We start from the raw sequence: 27,612 nt of genomic DNA, 5'->3' as shown, positions 1-27,612 counted from the left end.
AGACACATGGTATGATATCTGGCACTTAGCGACGATGAGGATTGCTATTAGACTCACAGGTTTTTGCAGCTAACATGAAAGTGGGTATCCCACTGGAGTCACACCTGGTTTCAAGTCCTAGTTCCCTCTCTGACTGGCTGTGTGGACCTGGATAATTCACTCAGTCCCTCTGGAGCTTAGTAACTAATCATAACATGAGGACGATAATATATACTTCATGTGTTCTGAATAAAGATCATGTTACATAGTAGAGATGAGAGTGCTGTGCTTATTGTAAAGCACAATGTAAAGGCATCGGCTGCTGCTTGCTTTTTCCATATGAACGAACACACAGAAAACAATTGCAAAGATTTTATTTAGCGGCTTTCTGTGCTTGGCACTTAGAAACAGAGTTCCGTGCATAAGGGCAAATTTTTATACACCTTTTCTTCATACATATTTTACATACCCTTTTTATTGCCCCCTTTTTTAATATTCATAATACTGGATTCCCCACTAGGCACATAAATACATTTATCTACAACACCTCAAAACCAAAACTCTTAATAATATCTGTATTCTTTTACTTGGTATTATTTGCATTTCCACACCACTTAAAAAGTTTAGCTTGTACCAAACTTCACTTGTTTTCTTATCATTAAAGGATTTGAAGGGGAAGGGAAAGATGAAGGAAAAAAATCCAAAACTTCAAAATTGCAATGAACTATTTGATTAAAAAAAAATGGCGATCTAAGGGCAGGTCGAAGGATGCAGAAGACCCATCTGCAATTCTCTGGAACATGACAGGACTCCTCCTGCCACAGGGGTGATGGGCAGGTGATCCAGGTCAGGTGTCTGGACCTGGCATTCGGAAGGCCAGACCTCCATTTGTCACCTCTGTTCTTGGTATCATCTGTCGGGATTATAAAACCCTTCCTTCCTCACACTCCTTCTACTTCCTTTCCCCTGCCAGGCTGCATGCTCTGGAATCGGCACTTCCTGTGTGGCGCCCCTCTCTTCTGGATCACAATGGTCAGAACTGTGGCATGAAGACGCATTCCTTGCCCCGGTGCTTCTCACCAGTGCTCTGACCATGCAGTGTCCCAGAGAGGTTTACTCCTCAATGACTTCATGGTTCCTTCCATAACCTGTGGGGGAGAGGGGGAGAAACAAACCCAAACCACATTTCCTCGGTGAATTAAAACTCTCATCGTTGCTCTCACTTCATCATTCAGTCTTGCTCTCCACCTCTCTCTTGGTCTCTGTTCGTTCTTCTTTCTCTCTCTCTCTCTCTCTCTTTCATCTGCTCTTACTCCCCTTTTCACAGGCACCACTGGGAACATCAATGACCGCACACCAGTTGAAGAGAGCCAATGTTCAAAAGCAATCTTTCTCAGGAAGCCCGGTCCAGTTGTAGTACTGATGTCTTTCCACCCTCACTGACCGGAAGGGGTTCCAGGATACACGGTTCATTCCAGAAACAGGGTAAGCTGCAGAGGAGCAACGCTGGCAGCTACTGCTGGCCCAGTCCATCTACTGTTGTACCTAGACACATTTTTGGTGAAAGCACCCATGCTGGGCTTCCCTCCACAGAGTTCACCCAGTTCCGAGTCCGTGTGCATGTATGTTTGTGTATGGATGAGTTTGTGTATGAATATATATGTATGTGTGTATGCATGTATGCACATATGATGTGTGTATGTATGTATGTATAGACCTGTATTCGTGTGTGGGTAATTTTCATGACTGCTACATGCTAGCATCTCCCTTAACATTATTATAAAATGATTATTCAGTTTCTTCAAAGGCCACTCTGGGGAGACGATGCTTTATAAAACTAAGATTTGGGAAGGCAAGAGAATGGCCACTGAGTTAGAGATGATTCCACCACAAGTATCCTTCAGTGGCTTAAATGTCTCTTGTTCTTGGGTATGTGCTTTCCTCCTCCAGTAAAAAAATAATAATAATAATAATACACAGTTCCTGTTTTTCAAAGGCATTGGGCTCCCAAAGAGAAGGATCTGCCCATGGAGACTCTGGGGCCTTGGCTGCTGTAGGCTCGGTGGTGCTAGGACTGGCCACTAGACCATGTGAACGGACATCTGGGAGGAGGAGCCTGGGACGGCCCCATACTGCCGGCCATCACAGGTGTTAGTCGCCTGCTGATTATTGGCTGAGGGGCTAATCATGTGCATGCCATGCTCCATCCCTGTAGGCAGGTACTGCCTCTCTCCAAAGGCCCCATTGGAAGGAGAAGAACAGAGTAAAGTGCTTTGAGAGGTGCTCAGTTTTTCTGGGCTTGCAGCTAGCCTTGGGGAAGTGGGGAAATTGTATCCATATAGATTATAAGGGTTGTGGAGAGAGAAGGCATTGTAGGAGCTCTGCTGCATGTGGCTGCCCCCAAACATGTGTGGTGATGAGGAGCTGGACGCTGCATTGCCTGCCTGCATGACATACTGAAACTGGGAAGTGGGGAAGGACCCCAGCTGGCCACCGTAGGCTTCCATCTTGCTGTTGCTAGGCAACGAGGAAGGAGTAGGTATTCCTGAGATCAGGGATGGAGTCCTCTGGGGCATGAAGGTTTCGGAGGGCTGAGGGGCTGAAGCAGTGCCACTCTGGAGCCTGTTGTAGCCACTGTCACTCAGCCCTGGGTAGCTCTGCAAGGCGGCCATGTTGCTTCGGGCACATGGTGGGTAATCAGAGAGGTTTAGGTTACACAGCTGGCTCTCTCGGCAGCCCACGTTGAAAGTGTTGGGGGCCAGATGAAATGTTGGAGGAGAACAGGATGGAGATAAAAGATGAGAAGAAGCTGAAGGGGATGGTGTCCCAGTGCTGGAGGTGGTTGGGGAAGTGCCTGTGCTGCCTCCTGAAAAATAAAACATAAATACCGTTGAGACATGAGAATCACCTGAAGGGCTTGTTAAAACACAGATCGCTGATTCTACCCCAGAGTTTCGAATTCTGTAGGTCTGGGACAGGGCCCGAGAATCTGCAACAAGTTCTCAGATGATACTGAGGCTGCTGGTCCAAGGACCACTCTTTGGCTAGAGGATGTCCAGGTCCCTTTTATCTCCTAAAATACCTGAATTTGTATTTGAGAGAGTTGTTCTAATAACCTGGGGATATTAAAACTGGGTTGGTGGCCGATGCACCAACAGACAAAGGGCCAGTTTAACCCAGTCTACTTCAAATGTGTTCTCAGGTAACTTAAGAAGGTCAAAAATGACCTTCCCAAGCCTCCCCTTTACTGGGCTGGGGAGCAGCAGTGCTGCACCCACTTCCTATCTCACCTACTGGAAGGTGAAGGCAGTGGTGAGTGTCAGGGTTACTGGACCTTTCCTGTGAATTCCAGAATGGGCAGCTACTTTGTCTTCCATAGGGAGTCTCCCATGATGGAATTTCTCTATCAGGGCAAGGTTGGGACTTGCCCAGAATTGACGAGCGCTGTGATTCTCAAGGAGCATCTTGTCCTTTAGGTCACCCACAACTCATGCAGGGGGTCCTAGAACATGAGCTGCTATACAAGGGGAAAGGAACTTTTAAGTAGAAGGGAGCAGGAATAAGGTTTTTAACAGTGAGAAAAAATGTGAATAAAATCATCAGGATTCCAGAAATATAGGGATACAAAGAAACCATCCACAGTGTACCAGGGAGGAAGGTCCAGGTGTGCAAGCTGAGAGGCAGATACCTCAAAGAGAAACCCAAAGCTAATTTTTAGCACAGGAAAAAAAAACCAAAAAGCCTTAGCCTACCTCCACAGATATCGTAGCAGTTTTGGCTGTAGAAATACAAATTTAGCTCTTGTTAATGGTTTTTTTCAGAGTTAAAGTTTTCACAAAGCCCAACCAATATCATCTCTTGCTTGGTCAAAAGAATTTCCCCAATGAACTTCCAAGGTAGAACTGGATTTAGATCTAAACAGCTCCTGATTTCAGAATCATTTCAGGAAATTCTCCTTCTCTGTTTCTTGTCTATATCTTAAATTCCCTTAAGAGAAGTAAAAAGATTTTTATTGCACAAATTGAGATATGGCCAACATTGTAAATGCCGTTGGAGAAGTAAGGCAGCACTGACCATGGAAGGAAGGGCATCAAGCCTGATTCTAGGTTCTCTGGCCTCCAGCCAGCTCCTGACCACAGGCAAGGCAGGCCACGTCTTAAATCTCCTCATCTGTGAAACAAGGGCTCCAACTGATAGGATTCAGTTTCTGTCCTTCTCAGAGTTTATGTCTGAGGATTAATTTCCGCTAAAGTGTGAATGGCCAGTAACAAGTACTTTCCGAGGAATCATTTAAGCACGAGGAAGTTCTTGAAGGGGAAAGCTAAGAAGGATGATGGAAAACACACTTCTTGTTTTTGTACCACTGAACAGCCTAGCCTACGGTGACTTAACGCGAAGCTCAGGGGTTCATTTGCTGCCAGCGTGGGGCTCCTCTCTGAGGCGTCCTCCACATTTTCTCCCTCTTCCACCCTAAATGCCAGGCACTTCAGTGAAATAAGTGCTACGGCACAAATAGAGAAACTCAACTCCAGCTGTAAAGAGATTTGTGTTTTATGGGATGTGTATCTAGTCTCCTCTCTTTGAAAGTCCGTCCTTGCCCTCCCAGATCTGGTGTTTATGTGGTCCTGGAGGAGACCCCCTGTTCAGCACGCTGTACCGTCCCGTGATAGGTATGCTCCATCAGGCCCGAGCCCTAGCCCTGCAGCAGGAAGTGCAAGATGGAGCAGATGACTTTTTACAACCCTAAATGGTTTTCTCGGATGGCCCAAGATGGAACGAATGGTACTGATTTAAGGCCTCAATTGGTTTCACTAGAAAAAAATAAGACGGGAACTATTAACAAGTTACAGGGATTTCTGCTGAGCAGATGAGAGGCACATGTTAAAAAGTTTGTAGTCAGCTTGCTTTGGCTTTCAAATGACACTCACTGGAAATGAGACTTGGTAGCCTGCTGAGCTTCAGGGGGAGAGAGCGCCCATACGAGCTAGTGTTTGAAGAGGGAGAGCAAGCCTGCCCAGGAGAAGGTCACATGGCTTCCATTCCCTTTGAAGAAGTGCTCTTGTGCACGTAAAATACTCAGTACAGATAACAGCCGTTTTTCAAAGTCCACACAGAGAGAGAAACTATGGCACTCGTTTATGCAGAGAAGCAAACCGAGATACTGAGAAGTCTTTACTCTCTTACGATCTAACAGCTTGTCAGCTGTTAAACAAGATTGGGCGTGCCGGCCAAGTGCTAAATAAGCAGAAGGAGGCAGGCTGCCCTCCCTGTGCATTTCAACACAGCTGCGTAGAGGCCTCTCGTCCTAGAAGAGCCAGGGCCGAGCGGGAGGCCAGGCCACTCTGATACAGAGGGGTCAGAGCTGCCTCTCAAAGGAAAGCAGGCCTCCCTTTCCTGCGTGGCCTTCTCTTCTTTCCCTTATTCCCCTCTGTGCTCACTGGGTCCGGAAGGCTCTACGAGTCTGGATTTAAACTTCATTAAATGGATGAATGTGGACTACAGAGTCAGACAAGCCCAGTACTAATCCCAGCTGTCTTACTGATACGGAACCTTAGCAAGTGAGCCTCTCCAAATAAATGGAATTTTGAATATTGACCTTGTAAGTATGTATTGAGAATCAGATGAAATAATACAGATTACAAAGCGCACACGGGCATAAAAATGTGTTTCCTTTTCTTTTCTCTTCTATCAGTGAAGAAGAAGTGAAGGAAGGGGAAAGGCATCTTAGGGCATTTGGGTCCTAATGGGGATGGCTGTGGGGTGTTGGCCTCTGTCCATGGAGATGAGCATCTCAGCCTCTCCACACTCTGGGCAGCATCATGTCACAGCCAACTGCCTGGATGTAACAGGCTACAGGAGCCTTCAGAACTGTGAATGATGGAGAACTGGACACCCACCGGGCCCATATCCCCAAGGCTAATCCAACTCTGTTTCCTCTCCAAACTATCGGCCCCTGCCCCCTCACTCCCCACCTGGGATGGAAATCAGATGCCCCATGTCTCCATCTCTTCTCAGATCAGATCAAGCAAAGTGGAACTGAACACAGACAGGTAGGTTGGTGTCTTCCCCACTCTCCTCAGAGGTCTTAATCCACATCTGAGAGGTGACTAAAATGTAATGCTCTAAGTAGCTGAAAACTCTCCAGCCTCTCAGGACCCATCCCCCACCACCGCACTTCCCTGCATCCTATTTTACCCATGGCTCAAAGTGAGAAGGTACCCGAAATTCGTACTCAACATTAACTTGCTCCAATATCCAAAGCTAACAGTCAAAATGACCAAAAAGAATACGTGTTTAGCAGCGATTCCATACAAGGGCAATAACCTAGAATAGACTTGTGTACCATGAAGACAAATTAAATGTGACCATGAAAATCCTGAATACCAAACCTGCTGACTTTTGCATCTTTAGATTGATCACTTCCAGACTGTAACATGGAGGCTTTCACGTACAGTTCCCTTTTGGGTTTATGTTGTTGTGCTTTCCGCCCCCTCACCAAAAAAAAAAAAAATCGAAACACAGTGAAACACAACCCCATCTGGGCTAGCGAAGAATAAATCTCCGTGTAATTGCTCGGTGCCACGAACCGCACTCTTCTGTCATAGAACTTGATGGCATCTGTCCCTGAGGAGTGCTGATTCACTGTGTGTCCTTGAGTAGCCTTCTTCAAGGCTTTCAAACAGGTAAGAGGTGATACGTCAGCACCCTATGGACCGATCCCAGGGAATAAACCCAGAGGCCATAAAGTTTCATGATCAGAACCCAGTTCATCCCAACTAAGGAATTCCCCTTCGTTGAAATAAGTGCCCTTCTCAAAATGCAAATGTGAAACATTATAGTGCTAATGGGAATTGCGTGCTTTCAATCCTAGAAAGATTCCTAGTGCATCCTTCTCCGTAAAATTTAAAGATATGCATAGATCCAAACCTCTTCCCTTTAGAATAGCTTTTAATATATTCACCCATTCTCATTTTTCACATTGGTTCTCTGGGTTCTGAGTCTCTCTGCTTTTTCAATGGCCCTATTTCACACCTATCACATTCCCTAGGTGGAATACCCCCCACTTTTTCACTTTCCATTAACTTGCTTGTTTTCTCTGCTACTTGTTTTACTGCCTTTCCTGCTGCGGTTTACATCTGTTGTTATTGTCATTTAGAACTAATCTGCCTCTCTCCTGGCAACAGTACCATTTTCCCACTGAGAGACACCCCCTTTCCCACTCTTACCCCTTCACCTGTACCTCCAGGGAAGGCACGTGACGCACGCCTGGACAATCTAAGCATCCCCACACCCTGCCACAGTACTTAATTCAATGGTATCCCAATTAGAGTCAGTGAGGCTCAGTGAGATTGTGCTGGAAATCTTGAGACAGAGGCACATGACCCTTGACGTCCGATTTAAGCCTAAAAAGATGCAGGTGCCAGGGATGCTGGTAGCTATGTCACCACCCTGGGGAGCCCGAGAATGAAGTCAGGTGAGAGATGATAATGGCTTGGGGTGGGGTGGTAGCAAGGGAGACTAGAGACGTGGGCAGAATCAAGAACCTGGTAAAGGTTGGATATGGTGCGTAAGGTGGGAGGCAATCGTCTAAGGTGATTAATGGATAGTGGCGTCCTTCCCCCAGGAGAGGGCGCCAAGTCTGTGAGGTAAATCATGGACTCCATTTTGGATGCATTGAGCATAAGGGACTTCGGGCCCAAATAGAATATGTAACCAATAACCATTTGCTTTAATAGACTGAATTGAGATACTCTCCCCTCCTTGTCAAGACCTCCTCACAGGCATTATTCCTTGTCTCAGGGATAAACGAGATCAGCATAAGTTGGCTACCTTTGAAACATTATAATGATCACACAGTAGTTCAAAGACTCCATTCCCAATCTTTTTACTACTATGAATTTGCTCAGTATTTGCTATCTTTCACTGACCAGCCTCTAATTAACACAAATCAAACTGATGAAAATCCCAACACCAACAGAGACCTTCATGATCCTAATTTTTAACTGCCTGACAAACATTAAAAGATGCAAAGGTGTTGAAATCTAGTGACGTCTACCACCAGTTGAGAAGGGAGGCCTTCTGTAAATGGCAGGTCTCCTTCTATCCACAGATGGAGACGTATGATCCGCTTTGGTGTTCTGGTCCAGGATGGCTCCTTTTCTCACAACAGTTGTCAGATCACTTGGAGATGCCACCCACAAAAACTCTCTCAGTTTTGGTTATGCAAATAGCTCCATTGTATGTATATATATATATATATATATATATATATATATATATATATATATATCATCAGAACAACCTCACAGCAACATCAGGATATCATCAGAACAGCAGGATTGAACTTGGCTCTTATTTCTTTTTACGTCTTCGTCTGTGTCACCTCACTCCACTTCTGCCAACATAACTTACTTGTTTAGCTCATTTTGTCCTGCCACAAGTAGTGTTCAGGAAAAAGCCATTCCTGAAATATAATTCCTATCTCCAGACTCTCCGACAGTATAAACTCCTTGCTGATTCTAAATGAAGATGTCTGAAAATAAAACCATACCCTTGACTTCATAAAAATGAAATATGGACCTACTATTTAGAGTTCACAGTCAAGTTGCTGACACTAAGCCATCAATTGGATGAGTGAGCTAATTGTGTGTGTGTGTGTGTGTGTGTGTGTGTGTGTGTGTGTGTTAAGTAAAAAGGAAGAAGGTGTGGTGGAAAGGAAAGTGCCCAGTAAGGCAGGAGATCCACTCTGGAGTTCTCAACTTAGCTCTGTCACCACTTAACTGCAGACATGTTACTAGGCTGCTCTACGCCTCAGTTTACTTTTGTGTTAAAGGCAGAGGATAATGAATCCCACGCATTCTTCTCCATCAGAGAAAACAACTTTATAGAGCATCCATTCAATATGTTTTTGAAAATAGAAGGATTTGGACTTTTTTAAAACCATGGCTAATTCACCTAAGCACATTCCTTGAAATTTTATCAACAGATGGGTCTCAATGAAAGAGAAATTACAATGACAGCAAAGGCAAGAGGGGAAAAGCACCCTGAACTTCACTCAAGCAGAATGGCTGATCCAGTGTCCAGTAGCAGTAACAGCACAAAACTGTCCCAAGGCCACGTGTTTGACATCCAGATATTCATGTGCTTGAAGCAATGAGGTAATGTGGACACCTGGGTGGGTTGGTCACTTTGGATATTCGGTTTGGTGTCAACACTGCCAATACTCTCTTCACCAAAAGGGAGTTACTACAAAATCAGTCTGCCACTGAAGCTTCCACTAGACGCTCACCACTCTTTACGTCTTCTAAGACACAAAACAGTTCAACACAGATGGCTGTGTCTCTTTTCTTCATTTTAGGACTGATACTGTCCAGAGGTACTGGAACACTCAGTTTTTAAAGGAAGAGGGAATGCGTATTGTTACTTTTACATCCTTTGCTAACGTCAAGAAACCAAGCCACATATTTTTTAATAATGAGAATCTGGATCAAGTTCAGTGTATAGTTCAAAAATGTATTCCAATTAAACTATTTAATAGAGTCTTGGCTTTTCCTCTAGCCCCATTTCACCACCATATGTATCCAATAATTCCACACTCATTTCCCCCCATCAGCATAAAAAGGGACTCAGTGAATAAGAGTGACATTTTGGTCTGAGAGTTCAGTGTCTCTTAAACCATTGTTTCCCACATGTCAATAAGAAGTCTTCAGATCAATAAATTTTCAATAGAAGCACCATGAAACCTGCTATGATGTACCCCTTAGCAACGCAGGCTCCCCTGCAGCTTCCCCAGGCATGCACCTGCCCAGTGGATCCACATGCTGGTGAAATGCAGGTAGCCATCCACAACTATCACTCCACATCTGTATCCACGCACATTTCAGGTGGCTGTGCTCCAAGATTTAATCAGATAGTGACCCTGCCTACCTGAGCCACAGTGCCACCAAGTGACCTCATTCATTGTTCATTAAGTACTTCCTGGGTTCCGGGCCCTGGAGTAGATTTTGGGGACACAGCAGTGAACACAATGTCGCCACCAATGCTTGCTCTCAGGAACTGGCAATATCCCTGCCCACCGTCTCGTACCAGCCTCTGTGATACAAACTCCTGCTTAGCTAGAGCTTGGAAAGCCAACACATCAAGCAAAGGCAGATGAGCAAGAAGCCACCTCAGAAATAAATAGGGTCAAGTAAGTGTCTTTGCATGACACGTTTTCATTTATAAAGCATGTTTATATATTAAATATATTAAATGCATTTACAAATGCCTATATGGGGGCTTCCCTGGTGGCGCAGTGGTTGAGAGTCTGCCTGCCGATGCAGGGGACACGGGTTCGTGCCCCGGTCTGGGAGGATCCCACATGCCGCGGAGCAGCTGGGCCCGTGAGCCATGGCCACTGAGCCTGCGCGTCCGGAGCCTGAGCTCCGCAGCGGGAGAGGCCACAACAGTGAGAGGCCCGCGTACCACAAAAAAAATTAATAATAATAAATGCATATATTAAATAAAGCATGTTATATATTAAATTCTTCACAAAAAAGAATGATCCCTCTTTGGGGTGAGGAAATGGACTCAAGAGTAGAAGAAGCTCGCCAAGGGTACATAGAGGGTTAGTGGCCATCAAAGACGAAGGCCCAGATTTCCTGACTTCCATAAACCTCTGCCCTCTTAAGGGCCATGAGGGCATCAAAGCCACAGTGACACCCTGAATACATATGGACCCTGCTTCTATGACAGCATTATGAGGAGCAAGTCACTTCATACGAAGGGCTTCCATTTCTCCTCCACTTATTAAAAAAAGAGATGGAAATTCTGGATCACTTGCCTCCCCGGATCCCTGTGAAGATGTATGGTCTAATCATGTTTTGAATAATTATTCATCAGAACAGCAATAGTTCCTGTCCCTGGTGCATTTTCTTCTCAGTTACATGAGGGGAATGAAGACAGTGATGATGTTGATGATGACAATGACAGTTAGCATGTACTGAGGGCTTACTGTGTTTTTAAATGCATTATCTCATTTAATCCTCACAAGAATTTTATTATATCCTCCCACTATACAGAAGAGAAAACTAAATGTCAGAAAGGATGAGGGACTTGGCCAAGGTCACCAAGAGCCTAACCCAAGTTGCCTCACTCCAGAGCCGCTGCTTTTAATCACCATCTCCATCTTAAAACCTGAGGGAGTTCAGTAATTTAGGTTACAAAACCTAATTTAGTGTGCAAACTGCTAGAACCTCCCTGAGAAGGGAATATACTATAATGTGTTATCAAGTCCCAGAAGGGGCTCCTACATCACAAAGCCCCAAATTCAAAAACTAGGACCCTATTAATGGCAATCATTTGACAGAACAGAAGGAGCTCCATCTGTAATTTTGATCCCTGTCACTTTGGGGCAAGAGGAGGGTGGAGAGGAAAACTCACAAAGTGTCTGACATTTTGGGAAGCTTTCACTTGGGTACCCAGGTGCATGGGTGCTGTGCCTTGGGAGAGCCAGTGGTTAGACTGAGAAGAGGAGTTGAAATCCGCCCATGAGCCATCTGTACACACGGCCACAGCCTTCCCAACCTGAGCTGCGAGAGAAGGGAGATTAGAAACTGGATGAAAAGCACAAAGCGATGGAAGGAAAAAGTCCACTTCGCCCATGCCCTTGAGATGGCTGTGGCTCCACGTCAGCAAAAAAGGAGAGAGCACAAGTTACAAGATTCAGAGGGGCTTGCGGCAGCTCCCTCCCCACTGTCAGACCTGAGCGACTTATCCCCATTGTCGGGAGCTACGTTGTTTCTCATCTACAAACTAGAACAAGAAAACCGATGAGGCTGCCATGAGTAATAAATGAAATTATTATGAAGATCTCCAAATCCCAAGGGCTACATGAGCGCTTAGTGACAGAAATAATCATTTCACCACCATTACGTAACCTGGCTTTTGGGAAGGGAGAGAGAATTTGGGGTGCCAGGTGAAACACTGCCTCTGAAACCTGCTTATTTGCACAAGTGGTGATGCCTTGGTTATTTACGGAGCTACCTAGTTCTCTTCATTCCAGGAGAGTCGGTGTAACTCGTGGCTTGGCTTGGGGCCAGATGTGCTATATTCAGTTCGGCTCCCATTCCCTCCCCAGCGCTGCCTCTAAGCAGAGGCCTTGCCCAGGGCTTTACCTTGCTGCTTCTGCATGGTGGTGAAATCTTCAAAGGTGAGCGTGCGCACAGGGGGTCTCCAGAATGCATAAGTCTCCATGATGGCTTCCAGTCCGGTTCTACACAGAGAAAAGCCAGCAAAGGAAGTTGTAAATAATCCCAAGAAATGCATGGACTTTTAAAAAAAAAAATCCTTAAGTGGTTTGTCTGAGAAGCGGTATATGCACACCACCAGGGTAAATTAGTCTGGAAGAGCACAGGTACAGATGCCGCTGGATTTCAAGGAAAAGAAGAAATTAACCCAATTCAGATTATCTGCAAGCAAGTCAGAGCTATGACGGAATTTCACTTCAACCTTTCTTCAGAGAAGGTTTGGTCTGCTTGAAAAAAATGTTAAGTGTGTTAAAGGTCAAGGTCACTGGTAGCATGAATAGAGTTGAGCAGAGAGTAGCACTGACCATTTCTCTAGCACAGGATGATGTGATCCTCATTACCAGAAAACAATGACACAGCCTGTCCCAGAGTCAACTCCACCACCGGGTATGTGGAGTCCATGAAACTGTCATATTGCTGCGCCTTGAAAGGCTTCTTAAATCCTCTTAAACAGAGACAAGCACCATAATAGAAATAGGAGAGGTAAGCACTCAAATATACTTGAGTTTCTGCTGCAACAAGAAATACCTACCTGAGGGCACAAAGAGGGTTTGGTCCCAGAAACTAGACCTCAAACAAAAAGACCAATACATTTCTGTAAATGTTTATCTGTATTTCGTAATATAATAACCAAACTGGTCTTTGAGAGTCATGTACTTGGGACTTTAGGAAACATCCAGTATTTTACCCATGTATTACTTTAAGGCTTCTGTTTCATTGACACTAGAAATCCCATTAATTGAACTATGTGCACACTGCCTAATTTATCCTTCAATAAATTCTCTCTATCATATATATGTGTATATATATATGAGATGTTGACAAACAGTGTTTTAACATAATTATCCAGGCTATCTGGATTATCTTAGACATATTCTTGCTGATATTCGGTATCCTCAAAACAGAATATTGGCTGGTGCCTTGTTTGAAGCTTTGAACACAGCTTCTGATTACTGACTCCTCTTTAAAACTAACTGCTTCACTTCTAGCTAAGTGGAAAGAGGGGAAGTTAGGGTGGAGGAAGGTAGGAGAAGGAGGGTGGAGAAGAGTAGGTGGCATAAGTCCTTTCATTGCAAAGTTGCTGGAAAGTAACATGGTGTCCCTTCCTGGAAAAGACAAGCTTTCCCTCTTGAGATGAAACTTATGCTGCCTGTTCTTCTCCCTAGGTAATACATTTCCAGCATTCTCCTCAGTCTGGCACAGCAAGAATAAAGTGAGAAGCTTTACTTTAAGTGAGAACAAATAGCCCTTCCTTATAAATGACTATAAGGTCCCCTGAGGTTCTTCTGTGATGAGCTGCTGATACACTGATTGGCTCTTTGTGTTGGAAAATTTCCTCTCTGAACTGGCCTTACTTGCACAGTTAACTTTCTAAAGTCTCCCCTGGAATCTTGGAGGCTTTAAATACACCAATGTTGGCAAATTAAACTCTGTATTTTTAGAAGAGGTTGAGAGGAGAGGGTGTTGCATGGTGTTTATTAGCTGTTAATCTGTTAAAAGTAGGAATAGAAGACATTTCCACATAGTCACCCTGCATTAACGCTGAATGCAGTACATGAAACTACTTGTGGGAAGAAAGAGTCCAGGCAATTAGGGAGCTCAGAATAATAAGGGGATAGGCAGATAAAGCCATGCTGAGCCTTGATGGATATAAAAAATAGATAGGCCAGGCTTAGATCTTACTGCCCTGTTTTGGAATGTTGGGGGCTCACCAGAACATCTTAGGATTCCCTTTAATGGCACGGGAGGCTCACTGCAAATGGCAAGCTCTCTATTGTTCCACCTCCTATTCCATTCTTTCCAGCAACATGTACCAGTGATGAGGACAAAATATTAGCTCAAGGACAAAGAACAGTCCTTTCTCATTTCATAATAAAGTGATAGAAGACTGTGAGGTAGCTATAATACACCGATATACTTCCAATGTTATATTTATTAAGGGAATAAAAAATCAATGTTGATTTTATTTTCATAACAGGCAAAAAGACTATGGCAAAGGTATTAATAATTTTATTTAAGTAGTCAACGCTGTATAGGATAGCGACCGTTTATCCAAATCTAATGATACCATCTTAGATGGAGAGTTATCCAGCCTCTGTTTGAGTATTTCCCAAGGAAAATATTTCGTTTGGGGACAGATCTGTTAGAAAGTTTTCTTTGACCTTGTGCTGAAGTATCTGAGGTAACTATTTCCCTCTGGTTCCATTACCAACGGGTAAATGGTAAGAGTGCCAAACACTTTCCACATCCTCATCAGGAAGACCTTCCTTAACTGTTAAGAACACAATGTGTGACACACCACATATGGACACACCCATGGTCCATCCAGTCCAGGTGTCTTCACAAGAAGGGTCTTTTTGGTGACGAAGTTGGGTGAGGGAGATGACTACCAAAATCTAATGGCTAAGTCCACACATTCCTTACCACACTTTACTAATCTGTTGTGGATCTCTCTCTCATAGATTCATCCTGGACCTTACTGAATCTATTTATATATTCAGGGTGGGTCTCTTTTTTAGGAAATTAATCCTATTTGTTTACTATATGCCACATCTTATTTGTCCTCAAACTCCATTAAGCTTCCTTGGATAGATCTAATTGTTCAGTAGTACTAATTCTATTTATCAGGATTGGGTGGAGTGCCACAGCAAGACAAGTATTAGCTAATTCACTCTCCACCAGGTTTTCCACCTCCCAGTACTTAGCACAATGCCTATTACCTGACAAGGCTTCAATTGATAGGCACTGAATTAATAAGTCAAGGAATTATTTGTATTACTATTTTTATTTATTTAATATTTATTACTATTTTTATTACTGAGTCACAATTTCCTGAACTTTAACCAGCAATCATTTTTTCTAAGCCTAAATCTTAGGAAAACAACTTGATATCAAATCAAGAATCTGAAGACAGAGAGCGTCCTCTAGAACTGGTAACTTGGGAATTGCTTCTACGTATAGCTGTTTGTGCCTTTCTTGACTCAGGTCCCAGAGAGGTTTCAGTTTTCCTTTGGTTTCTTCTTTTCTGGTCATGGAATTTCTGACCTTCAACAGAGTCTGAGTTCCCTAGCAGAGGACAGTCATTTATACTCTCATCTTCTCTTATAAGAATCCTTGCCAACCACCTGTTGACATCTTCAGCCACTTGGATGTCTATTCAAAGTTTATACTGAGCAACACGTTGTTTACTTATTCATCATCACTGTATCCCAGTTTTATAAAAGTTTATCTCAAGGTTCTTAAAAGTGAATTCATTGTCTAACAGATAAAAAAAAGTGGTGTTAGGTAACCACATGTCATTAACATATTCCACATGGTGGGCCTCTCCGGGTCTGCTGAACACCAGAGACCTGATGTCATCTCTTAAGTTTCCAATCAAAGATGATCAAATTGGCAAGTGTCCCCCTCTTGCTTACTTTTCCCTGTTTGCTCCAGTGACAACAGAGACCATATCCAAACCCCCTTTGTTAAGTCATTTGGCTGTAATCACCTCTCTGATTTCCAGGCCTCTTCTCTTTAGACTTTTCAGTCTGCTCACTGGCCAAACCAACAGAATGTACTGAAGAGGAGAGAGAAAAGGAAGGAGAGGAAGCAAGCCAAAGAGGTCTTTTGCAAATTGATGATGCCTCGAGATCAACTGATTTGTAAAAATAGCCAAAGTGCAAAGAAATATTCTTCCAACCTTCTCATTCAAAAAAAACAAAAAAAAAAAGCTGGGACCATCCTTTTGAAGTTCAGCAAACATATGATAATTATTACAACTACATTCATGAACCTGTTAGGTAACACACCAATGCATAGTTTCTGCTTTTTATTTCTCTTGAGATAGAAAATTATTTTTTATGTTTCTTTTATTTATTTTCTTTGTAATTCTGACATCTGATTCTCTTTGCTGGTGATACCGTTAACAACAGGAACCTACGCTAGGGATTGATAAGATCACTGGTTATCTCTCAATAGAAGACAGTCAAGGACTAAGGGAAGTCTACTGAGATGGGGTCTTGAAGTCAAAAAGGGGTTATCCAATCAGGAAAACAATTATGTGCTAGGTTCAAGAGATATAAAGGCAAAAAAGACACAGGGTGTTTACCCTTAAGGAGAATCCTGCTCAACAAAAAGATAACAACATGTAAATGACTAATTTCTGAACTGTGTGATAGATGCTACACTGGAGATGTGTAGACAATGCCATGAGGCACTGAGCAAGATGTACTGAATATACCTGGAAAACTCAAGGGGGATTCCATAAAAGGCCAGTTGTTTAAGGTTAATGCTACAGGGCACTCAGTAGTTTTCCACACAGACAAGAGGCAGAAGGAGCTTTCTTAGTAGAGTTAATAGTATATGCAAAGACGTGGAGGTATGGAAGAGAAGCCATGTTCTAGGAACTGAAAATAGTTCAGAGTGACAGGAGCTCCAGGTATGAGATGGGGGCCAGGGGTGGGGGGAGGCAGGCGGACACCATGGGTATTTATTCCATGTGAGGCGCTTGGATTTTATCCCATGGGCGATACTATGCCCCTGAACTCCTATTCTTTCTCCTCCTGTTCCAACATTTGAAAAGACACAAAACCAGAATATACTGTTCTTTCAAATCTAATCACCATGTGTCAACTTTCTAATCCTTTTCCTTAGACTGTCGTTGGTCCACTGAGGTTAGGTCAAACCTTCCACACATCCCTCTCCTTCACTGGATCTGGAATTCGCTCCTATCTTTAGATTCCTCAGGGTTTTTATTGTCCAGAGATATTCTTAAAGACCTCCCAGTGGAGGTCTGCAAACTGGCAAAAGAGCCATCAATTCAAAACTTGGCTTTAGATGTACAATAAATATATCTACCTGATGAACTGGATGTCACTATGTGCTTTACAATGGTTTGGACAAACACGTGTCCAATGGACAGATGACTGGAGTTGAGTTAAAATTGTTCCTTGCCCAGTGATTCCCAACTTGGGAACCCTGTCCCCACTTGGAGTCTGAATAGGTAGCGACGGTGGTCCATAGGGAGTTTTCGCTGCCTCAAGAAGTACGATAAAAATCCTTGATAACACAAAGCAGGCTGCCTAAAACATTAAGTTTCTTTGCATTTGACTGGCATGGCCTCACTTTAACTTAGTAATACTAAATCACACAAAGGGCAGATTAGCATAGTGGTTAAGAGTACAAGGTCAGGAGCCAGACTGCCTGGGTTCCAACTGCAACCCTGCCGCTTACTAGTGCAGTGTTGCCTAGTTGTATCACCCTTTCACGCCTAAAGTCTCCCTACCTGTAAAATGGGGATAATGATATTATCCCCTCCTAATTGTAACTTAATAAATGCATATTGGTTAAAGACAAAATATTTCAAAACAAGAGAGAAAAATACAATGAAAGCGTGAGGACCATTGGTCTAACTCAAGTAAAAGAAATCCCGCCATCTGCTCAGATTGTGATCTGTAACACGAGAAAACACTTTTCCTTCACTGGGATTCAAAGCTGTGTCAGCCCCCTGGCTCTGGATTGAATGTGGAAGGACCTCTACGTTACCTAATTTCATTTCTCATTCTCTCCTCTAAAAACAAAAAAAACGTGTCCCTCAAGCCTCTTTAGGCCTCATTATCTTGCAGATATTTCAGATTCCAATATGTTAGCCATTAAACAGACGTCTATCTGTTAGATGACACCATCCCTGGGCAAGAGCCATAGATAATAAAACAACTGCCAACTTTCTCTGGCAAACCCACATGGCCAAGAGGACAATGGTGGAAAAGATTCATGACAGAGGAGGGAGAACAAATAACAAGGCAGAGAAAAATGTTAAATACTGGTTGAAAGACCGTAAGCCAGGGGACATGAAAAACAACTAATGCCTGGATGAATAGGAGGAGTCTGGCAGGATGCTGCTGCCGGAGTCCAGTATGGAGCCAGCTACCTTGAACTGCAGATGCGGCAAGGCCTGCAGGGGAGTCCAGCACTGATTACTTCCATAGATCTGCCGAATAGCACCCATGCCCCGGATAACAAGAGTATACACAGTCTACAGGGGCTAGTGAGACTGCCAGGAATGAGCAGGATGAGATTGGCTGGAAAAATACAGCCAATGGCTCTAGGGAGAACAAATGAAAATAGAGAAATTGAAAGTGAGAGAGATAGTTGGAAAGTTGTGCTGGTTGAAGGAAAGCGGGTGGTCAGCTCCTTGGCTCTAAGCTTGCCTTCGGGAGTGACAGGGAAATGGAGGTGGACAAGGGCAAGCTATGCCTATCAGAGGAGTGAGACCTCATTCTCTGGATGTTGTCACTGGCTGGCTTTGCAAATTCTAAAAGCTAATACCTCACTGTACTCAGTTTTACCGTCAGTAAATGGGAAACGCTTTACTGATACCGATCAACTCAGAGGTAAAAATAGAAAACTTGGACCACAGATACTAAATGAAATGATTCTTACTATTATTTGTATGCATATGATTTGATGCCTAGAAATAAATTTACAAGGTTGAACTATACGAAATTGCTAATATCTTACTATTTTTGACCTACAACTAAGGAAATTTTGTATGTTCAGCTTAATAGCTAGATAAGGGTGTAGACAAGATTTGAGACACTTAGTTATACTAGAGAAATCTACCAACAGATTTATACTAGAGACCCACCCTGTACCTTGACTCCCAGAGAAAAGTTGTTTCTTTTGGATCTAAGCAAGGATGATCTGGCCCTGGGGCTAATCTTTTTTCCTCTTCCCTCCTGTTAACTTTCAGCACTCTAATTCCTCATCTCACAGTCCTCTTTCTGTCTGCATACTTGTCTTTGTTGGGTGTTGTGAGGAGGGGCTGGACCTTGACAGGAGTTCCCATCGTGCCAAGGAGGTGGCTCTTCACTCTGTGAACATGGCCTTGGGACAGCAGCTGCTTAAGAGGAGGCATCACAAACAAATCTTTACTCCCAAATACCTTCCCCACAACCAGTAGAGAGTCCTTCCTTTGGGTTAAGTCTTAGCCTCGTTAAGCATCCTCTTCCAGCAAGTAAATACATCCATTCCTGTGAGGCACCGAATGGCTCCATTTTTAGACCACCATCCCCCGACACATGTAAGGGACACTAGGCACTGGAAAGACTGTCACCAGCCACATTCCCAGCAAACAGCAGTGCTTGCTGGAAACACTCTGAGAATTAGCTCAGACTCAGTGCCTCCTACACTTCAAGCTGCAGGCCCTATTGTTTTTTTAGTGAGGGGCAACCTATTAAAACTACTTTCCCATGTAAACCAACCTCCCCATAATACAGGGCCTGCCACTGGCCCTTTCTGACAGTCCCTGCCTTGTGGAACTTGAGTGTCCTTGTTCAAGCCTCCAGGGGAGAACTCCACAGAGACAAAGACACCCTCCAAAAAAGCTGCAGCAACTCCCTGGACTACAGAAGGGCCACTCCAAGGGGGAAACTGTCATGCAGCCATAGCAGTGGCTCCTGGAGCACCAGGCCAGTAAGGAGCATCTGGAGGAAACCATGTCACCTGGGACAATCCCCCTTGCAGTTGTTTTAGATACTATGGAAGCTGGAAGTACAGGTAAATCCCAAGGTCAAGACAGGATGAAGGTTGCTGACAGAGGAGAACCCAGGGTCACAGAGTCCACGGCACCTCTAAAACAAGTTCATAGAACCTTCACTCCACTTGACAGGTCATAACTTTAATCCTCCCCTCTTTATGTCTGTGTTTGCTTCGGAGGAAGCCGCTGGGAATTATATAAAAGTTCCCAAGCTTACTCGGGCTTTCGGTAAAATCTTGGCAGCCACTGCCCACAGGGACAAAGTTTTCACTTTAGATGTGGGCTGAGACCCACAGAGTCGTCTTTCCTTATGCTCCTCTGTCTATCCGCTTTCAAGTGCAAGGTCTCTGCAGTGGCAATTCTCCCTCTAGCTGAGCACAGTGGGCTCCCCAGGCACGTGGACAGATAGACATCCCGAGGCTGCTTCTCAACCATGAGACTCAGTGCAGAGACGACTGCTTCTCTTCAGCCTCACGCCCTTCGTCTTCTCTTTGTAAAGAACTGAACCATTGGGGTGGCCATCACCAAAGATGTCATTTGACCTCTCAGTTTGCTACTGAGTGACCTTTCTCAACCAAACCTCACTCTGCTTGGGCTCATCCTCTGCGAGCCCTTCTTTCCTGAGGCTCATGCCTCTGGAACTTGCTGGGTGTCTTCCTTCTCCTTGGAGCCAGGCAGCACAGACATGCACCCACTGTGCAGAGCCAGCTCAGATGGCCCGAAGGGTGTGCATGTCTAATCTACAGTTAAGCTAAATCAGTGTCTTCCAGCAGCAGTCCATCTCAGATTTGAATCAAAATTGCCCTTAATCTTTCAAACAAAGACTATTTATAGATTCACTCTTTCTTCCTTTCTCGGTTAGTATCTAAAACTAGCTCCCCACTCTTTCTCTACCTGACTCACCCTTAGTTGGGGTAAGGCTTTCTCACTCCCGAGGTCCTGGTTTTTAACTTCTCTGCCACTCGTCAACTCTGTTCAATGTTTTGTAACTAAATGAATGATTATTATTTTACTTTATATACCCGGCACTACAGGAAAAGAAATCTAAGAACAGGAAGCTGAAAAAGGTAGAGTTCTTTCTTCAAAGGTCTTCATTCTAGCAGGGGCCAGACAGAACCCAGGAACACAGACCACATGACAAAACTTATTGTCAGGCCGAGGGAATCTATTTTCCCCCAGGAACAAGAAGGTGTTACTGTCTCCTCCTTATAGGAGGAATCTCCCACAGGTAATGCTGGATATCGCACCATGGGGCTAGGCCTGTTAAAGGTAAATATATATTGACCCTTTCACCCAAAGCTATATTTGGGCCACATAATTTCTGAGAAGTCTAGAAGGAAGAACAGTTTAGACATAAACAATTTCCCTCCCATTGCAGAGACAATGCCTGGAAGCAAAATCTCTCAGTGTTTCCACTCCAAAAGAACCATATGTCTACTACTCTTCTCCATAACATGAACACACACACACACACACACACACACACACACACACACTTTGGTGGAGACTTCTAATGAGGGACACAATTACATGGGAATGAAAAGTAGCAGGTCCGTAAGTAAAGGCTGAAGGGTGGTGACCTTCTCACACTGCAGCGTGAGAATGACATTTCTTAAAGAATCAGGAGGAACTATGATGGGCTCCGATGACGGTGATATCACAGAGCTGACACAGTGAAGTCACTAGGACTCCTGTTGGGGTTCTGCATGGCCCAATGGATATCATCCCTTGTCCTCATTTGAACTCAGAATAAATTTCCAAGAAAGACCTAGGAGACCGATGTAGTAGAGACCAAAATACCAGTTTTATTATTGATAAAAAGTGTCTGGAGACTATAACATAGGTGTGAAGGCTGAAGGAGTGAGCTAGAACTCCCTAAAATAAGCTGACTTCCCAGAGCTGCAGGCCTCCTCTGCTGGGCTTACCACACAGTGGGAAGAGCCCAGATGGTACACTTTCTGCAGACAAGCGGGTCCTAAAGAGTTCCAGACTCAGCAGTCACATCAGTCACCTTGGTTCCCACTGAGGGGAAGGAGAAAGTGATGGGGCTAGAAGCCAGGAATACTTCTCATGGATATCTCTTTTCATTCAAATAAGAATGGGGACTAAGTGTCCTGGCCACAGCTGCCTCAAGTTCTTCTGGACGCTCAGAGAGCACTGTTGTGAACCCAGCCAGCTTCTGATTGCACTGCAGTGAGAGGCGTGCAGGATGAGAGAGACTCATGAGAGGCATTTCAAGAGAGTGCCGTGGGCGGCTGTGTCCTCCCCAGCTTTCCTCTCACACTCCCTTCTGGAGCCTCGGGATCGCACTGGCATGGATTGAGATCGACAAACCTGAACGTGTTTTGGTTTGAGGTTTGGCAATTTCTGTAGCTCCAAAGTATTCCACAAATGTTTTGTGTTCTACAAAACCAAAAAATATTGGCCAAGCACTTTCCCCCCTAATTTTTAAGCTCATGTGTTTTTCAAGGAAATGTAATCCGTATGTTTGGGGTACATTTCTATGCAACTCATCAAACCATGCTCGTCTGTACGAGTCATTTGATGTCTAAAATGCATGGGGAAAAATCACAGATTGATGAGAATCACTGTGTTAGCACAAGCAGGGCCAGCGACGGGGCACTGGTGGGCACTGGTGGGGACTGGCGGGCACTGCTGGGAAGGTGGTGAACTAACTGGATTCTGGTTTTGGCACAGGCCACCTCTTCCCAAAGATTTATAAATAATCCTCTATATCCTCAGCCATCAATTTTCGCATCTGCAAAATGGCATTAATAATTCTTGCCGTCATCCTTCAGGCAGCTAGTGAGAGTTAAAGTGTGATTATCAGGTAATTTTGAGCTTTTTAAAGAGAAAATATAAGGGCTTCAATACTTGTCCCAACAAGTTGATTTCAGTCTAGCTTCCCAGAGCGCTGGAGGATGAAAATGGCTTCTACCTTCCCTAATTCATCCTTGTCCCTTCATGACACAGGTGACTTCAGTCTCCTCATGTCACAGTTTCACCTGCTAGGGACGTTCAGCCTGACTTCCTGTCCTTGACTATGGAACCCTTTTTTGGGATATAGGAAGTAAATGACACAGTCATGGGGAAGAGTCTACACACACAGAGAATATAGGTTGATTTAAGTGGAAAAGAGAAGGTTCTGGCTACTTGAGTAGGATCTTTAAGTGGATGAAGGGGGGTTAGAGAAAGAGCTCTATTCTCGATATCTGTTGAAGATAAAATAAGTCAAGTTTAAACTGTTAGCATGATAAAGCACAAAGTGCACAGACTTTGACATCAGATGGACTTGGGTTTTCATCCCTTCTTCAATTTACTGTGTGACACTAGGAAAGCTGCTTAAACTCTCGGAGCCTGTTTCCTCATTTGTAAAATACAGGTTGCTTTAAAGATTAGAAAGAATGTAAGTAAAAGGTCTGGAACACAGTAAGTGTTCAATCACAAATAACTTCTATAATTACTGATATTACTTAAAACAGCCTGCAGATTTAATAGGACATAATGAAGAATTTCCATGCGATCAGAAATAAATAAATAAGGCACTGACATGGGCTAATGAAGATGCATAGTTTTGCTTTCCTGGAGTTCTTACAAAGAAGAGCAGCCCACCAGGCAGGACAGGCAAGTAACTGTCTGTCCTGAGCAGTAAGATATTCACCAGCCTTAAGGCAGACACAGGCCAGGGCCAAATGATGTGTCAAGGTCCTTTCTAGCCCAGTGAGAGGACAGAAGAACCTTGGGACTTTAACTGAGCTGTCATCACAATTTCCTAACCAGAGACAAATGCTTCAAGACACAAGGTCTTAATCTCAAGATTAAAGCGTGGCTCCAATTCCCAGCTCAAGCTCTAATGCTGGTCAATACAGCCACTCTATTCCAATTTTCTGTTCTAAGTCATGCCTCTGAAAAACAAGGAATCCAATGGGATGACAAAGCAAAGAAAAAAGAGACAAAAAGAAAGCAGTCTTTGGAGTGCCAAGAATAAAATAAACAAATACTAAATGCCACTGGAGATGCAGAAGGAAAGAAAAAGAAAGTAGTTGGATAACTAAAGTCAGTAGGGTTGGTCTCTGGAGACAGATGGTGATGTCTAGAGTGGAAATTCTTAACTTTTGGTCATAGACATTTTTGAAAATTTGAAGAAAGCTGTAAACCTCTCCCCAGAAAAATGCACACGGCTTATCCACACACACGTTTCCTTTCAATATCTGGGAACTCACAGAACTCCTGAAATGCATGCGTGGACCCCAAGCTAAAGATCTTAAACACCCTAGAGGCTTCTTTATGAAAGACCAGCTTCTATTTGAGTTCCTTATCACTAACAAGTTCCTCAATAAGCCCAGAAGGCAGAGCCCTGAAAAGGAGGCAATAGGAAATGGCTCACAGGCATGTTTTGTGACCTGGACATGGAATAGAAACTAATTGGGAGGAAGAGGACTGTCTATCTGAAATGGAAGGAATAAGTATTGGCTTCTTCATTGGCTAAATTTTGAAAACAAAGGCCTCTTATTTTAAACAAAGAGTCATTAACTGGAAAGCATTCAGCCTGGAGTCCATATGCCTGAGGCTATACAACTAACCAGTTGCTTGACCTAGAAAATATTACTCAATTTTGTCATCTTCAAACCAGAAGTTCAAGTGAATTTTACTTAATAGATGTGACCTTAAAAAATTCTGAGGAAAATAAAATTTTAAAGAAATCTAAGTGTATTTTAAATATGATAAAAGTTTCATAAAAAGTGCTTTCATGTTCATTTTGTAAAGAAAATGATCACTACACACATCTGATTTTTAGCGTAAACTAGGTTCTAATATAATGTGCTACACAGTTCACGAGGTGATTCTAAATATAATATTAGATAGTTTATCTGAAAACTCTTGAAGAGAAAATAGCAAAGATAAATCCTGACAAACTGTGTCATTCAGATGTAAAAAAAAGGCCCCCAAATTAGGAAAATGTCTGAACATTAAAGTAAATAGTTATTGCAAGGTCTACACACTTACAGGACACATGTGTCATATTTGCTGTTTCAGTATAGTTCATATGAAATGAAATTTTCTGATTGAATAACCTTCAATGTATCTGCTTTCCCTGCCAATTTCAGCTCTCTCCTAACTCTCTGTGAATAAGAGATTTTAATTTTATATACGAAGAATGAGACAGGAAGGATTTAGACAGAAGCAGAGTTAACCAGAAAAATACCACAGTCCCTAAGGCTCTTTACAACAGGAACAAATAGTCCTACAAACGTCACCAATTCCCAAGAGTTCCACAGTACAACCACCTAATCATAATGATGATGCTGGGTCATCAAGAAAGAGCGTTCTATAAACTCTCTTTACTAAAGCAGAAAACATCTAGTAGAGTTTGGAAATATTTCCTAGGAGAAAAATGGTCAATTTTTAAACGAAGTTTTAGCTCTTACAGGGAATACTTTTCTGAAAAATTTTATTTGTCCACAATTCCTTTTTTCCTGATAATGAAAAATAAAGGAGATATTACTATAGTTGCTGTAGCCACCTATAGACACTTATCAGAAAAAGTTGCAGTCTTTTAATGACAACAAATCACTGTCAAATTTGTTTTAAGTGACTAAATTACCAAGTACGATGCAGGGAGAAAAACACCATGAGGGATTCAATCTGATGATTTACAGTGTGTTAACAAAGAATTTGGAGAGTTCAGCCTTTGGGGGGCAGCAGCTTTTTGATTCTTGGATCAACTACCCATTTCTCTTTGCCTGCGGCAGCACAGTTGCCTAGCATGCAAACGTTCTCCAAAAAAACCAGAGCCAGAAGCCACCAATGGGGCTTGGAGAAAAGAATGTCATATAGAAAAGAAAGGTCAGTGAGTCTCTTGCCCAGTTTGCTCACCTGTTTCTTCCAGAATCTCTGAATCCTTTAGCAAAAGGGTTTCTGTCGATTTTTAATCTGGTGATCTGGAAACAAACAAAAAAAGCATGAATTGTATTTATATTAACTGACTTCTTTTTTGGTTGCTCCTAGAACGTTAATAAAAATCACTCTGTTAACAACAGCTGTTGTTTTTATTTCGTTTCCTCTTAGTGTGAGATTTAGATTGAAGTTGATACAGGACTTGGTCCTGGCACACAGACGTCTGACCCATCTGACCCACATCTCCCTAAAAACCAAGGTTTTCCCAGTATGCGGCTCTGTAAGCTCTCTTCTGCTCACCATCCTTGCCCCAAAATGGTGATAAATCACTTGCCCAGACAAACAAAGGTATCAAAATGGAAAATTGGACAGTGGTCAGATCCATAGTGCATGACACACAGGAGACAGTTGAAACATGCTTGTTGAATGAATGAGTAAATGAATGAGTGAGCAAGTGAGTGAAGAACGAATGAATGGGTTCAGTCAATCCAATCAGTGCAATCAGGTCACCAGACAACATGCCTCAGCCTGAAAAAACCAAATAGTTGACTGCATTTCCCATTTCACTTAAGTTGTGCCTTTCTTGCCGCTAGGGGTTGTTCATTTGATGACCTAAAATGCTCTTGTAAAAGACACAAAATAGTAGCTGGACTTTTGTCAAGGTTGCATCCAAAGAAAAATCTACAGATGTGGGATGGGATGGGGCAGGACACAGTGCACCTCACCCAGTCTCCAAGTCCCACAAGCCAATCAGAAGAAACAAAGAAGCAGCTTCATAAGGCTAAGCAAATCCAGCGCAAACAGTTGTATGACCTGGGTTGGATGGGTCCTTAGTAGACATCTGGTTCGACCTCCACTCCGTGCAAGAGTCCCTCTCTATTGCATCCTATCTTAGTCCCCTCCCACTCTGCAACCGTATATATTACCCTCTCGCCTCCAGACTAGAATGGCCTGACCAACGAATTCCATCTGCGCTATTGTGTTTCCGCCTTTAGCCTTTGTCATGGAAGGCATTTGGATACCTTCTGTCTGAACCTGATGTTAATGACTCGCTACATTCAAGCGATAGAGACTTAGAGGTGGGGGTTAAGGAGCTCAGGAAAGGAGGAAAGTCCCTCTCAGTAGAAGGTAATTCTGAAAAGAAGGGGATCTCATTTTCAAGACCATCTTCCCATTTCTGATCACTGTAGAATTTATCACTAGGATGGCTGAAGTTGTTTCTTGGGTTGCATATCTTTCCAAGTCCCTCTTCTGTCTCACTTCGTCAGAGTGGAATTTCCTAAAGCCACATTCTAAAGGTCTTTAAAACGCAATGTGAGATTCTGACAGAGTCTGACTTGAAAGTACCAATGTTTTTTTTCCCCCTAAACGTCCTTTGCCTCTAGAGTGGCACACTAATAATGCAGTACTCATAATGAAGCAAAAGCAATTTTACATCTATTTTATAGACCAGAGCAGGAGCCTGAAGCGTTGGCTTTCTAAGGTCTAGCGTCTGCCCTGTGAATATTGTATTGAGTTTAAAGATTGTCACTGCTTTTCTGTTGTTGACTTAAAATCAGTTCTTTCTTCCTCCATAATCCCCAGCAATAAACCACACACCATATTTTCTTTTCAAGTTGGGGTTATAATATTTTATTTTCTCCTTCAAGTTGGCTTATCCTGTCTGACTCCTTTATGATAGGGGTTTCTGATATATGATTGTGCTGCTATGTTTTGGGGGCACAGACCCCTGTAAATATAACGACCTTCTATTTCACGGTCCTGGGAGAAATGGTTGAAAACCAGTTCCCCAGAGCTCCCTGTATCACAGGCCAAGGAGTCTGCATGGAGATTTAATAGACAAATGACACCAAATGTTAGGAAACACAACACCTCTCTACTTGTTTCAAAGTTTTTATTGTGGGATTTGGACCGCTTTATGAAGAGTGT

General features: G+C 43.3%; 1 protein-coding gene across 1 annotated transcript in view; it reads right to left on the bottom strand.

The window, feature by feature from the left end:
• Positions 1-337: 337 nt before the first annotated feature.
• The window catches only part of TBX15 (T-box transcription factor 15), a 103,412-nt gene continuing 76,137 nt past the window's right edge, over positions 338-27,612 (bottom strand). The window contains exons 6-8 of the mRNA XM_019919173.3: positions 25,663-25,727; positions 12,135-12,232; positions 338-2,845 (exon numbers count right to left, since the gene is read on the bottom strand). Of these exons, the coding sequence (XP_019774732.2) occupies positions 2,061-2,845; positions 12,135-12,232; positions 25,663-25,727 (948 nt within the window). The 3' untranslated portion in view covers positions 338-2,060. The remainder of the gene's footprint in view (positions 2,846-12,134; positions 12,233-25,662; positions 25,728-27,612) is intronic.

The sequence above is a fragment of the Tursiops truncatus genome, chromosome 1, assembly GCF_011762595.2.
Source record: "Tursiops truncatus isolate mTurTru1 chromosome 1, mTurTru1.mat.Y, whole genome shotgun sequence".
Lineage (NCBI taxonomy): Eukaryota > Metazoa > Chordata > Mammalia > Artiodactyla > Delphinidae > Tursiops > Tursiops truncatus.
Note: the sequence above shows the minus strand (reverse complement) of the source record. Positions and strands in the feature narration are given on the sequence as shown.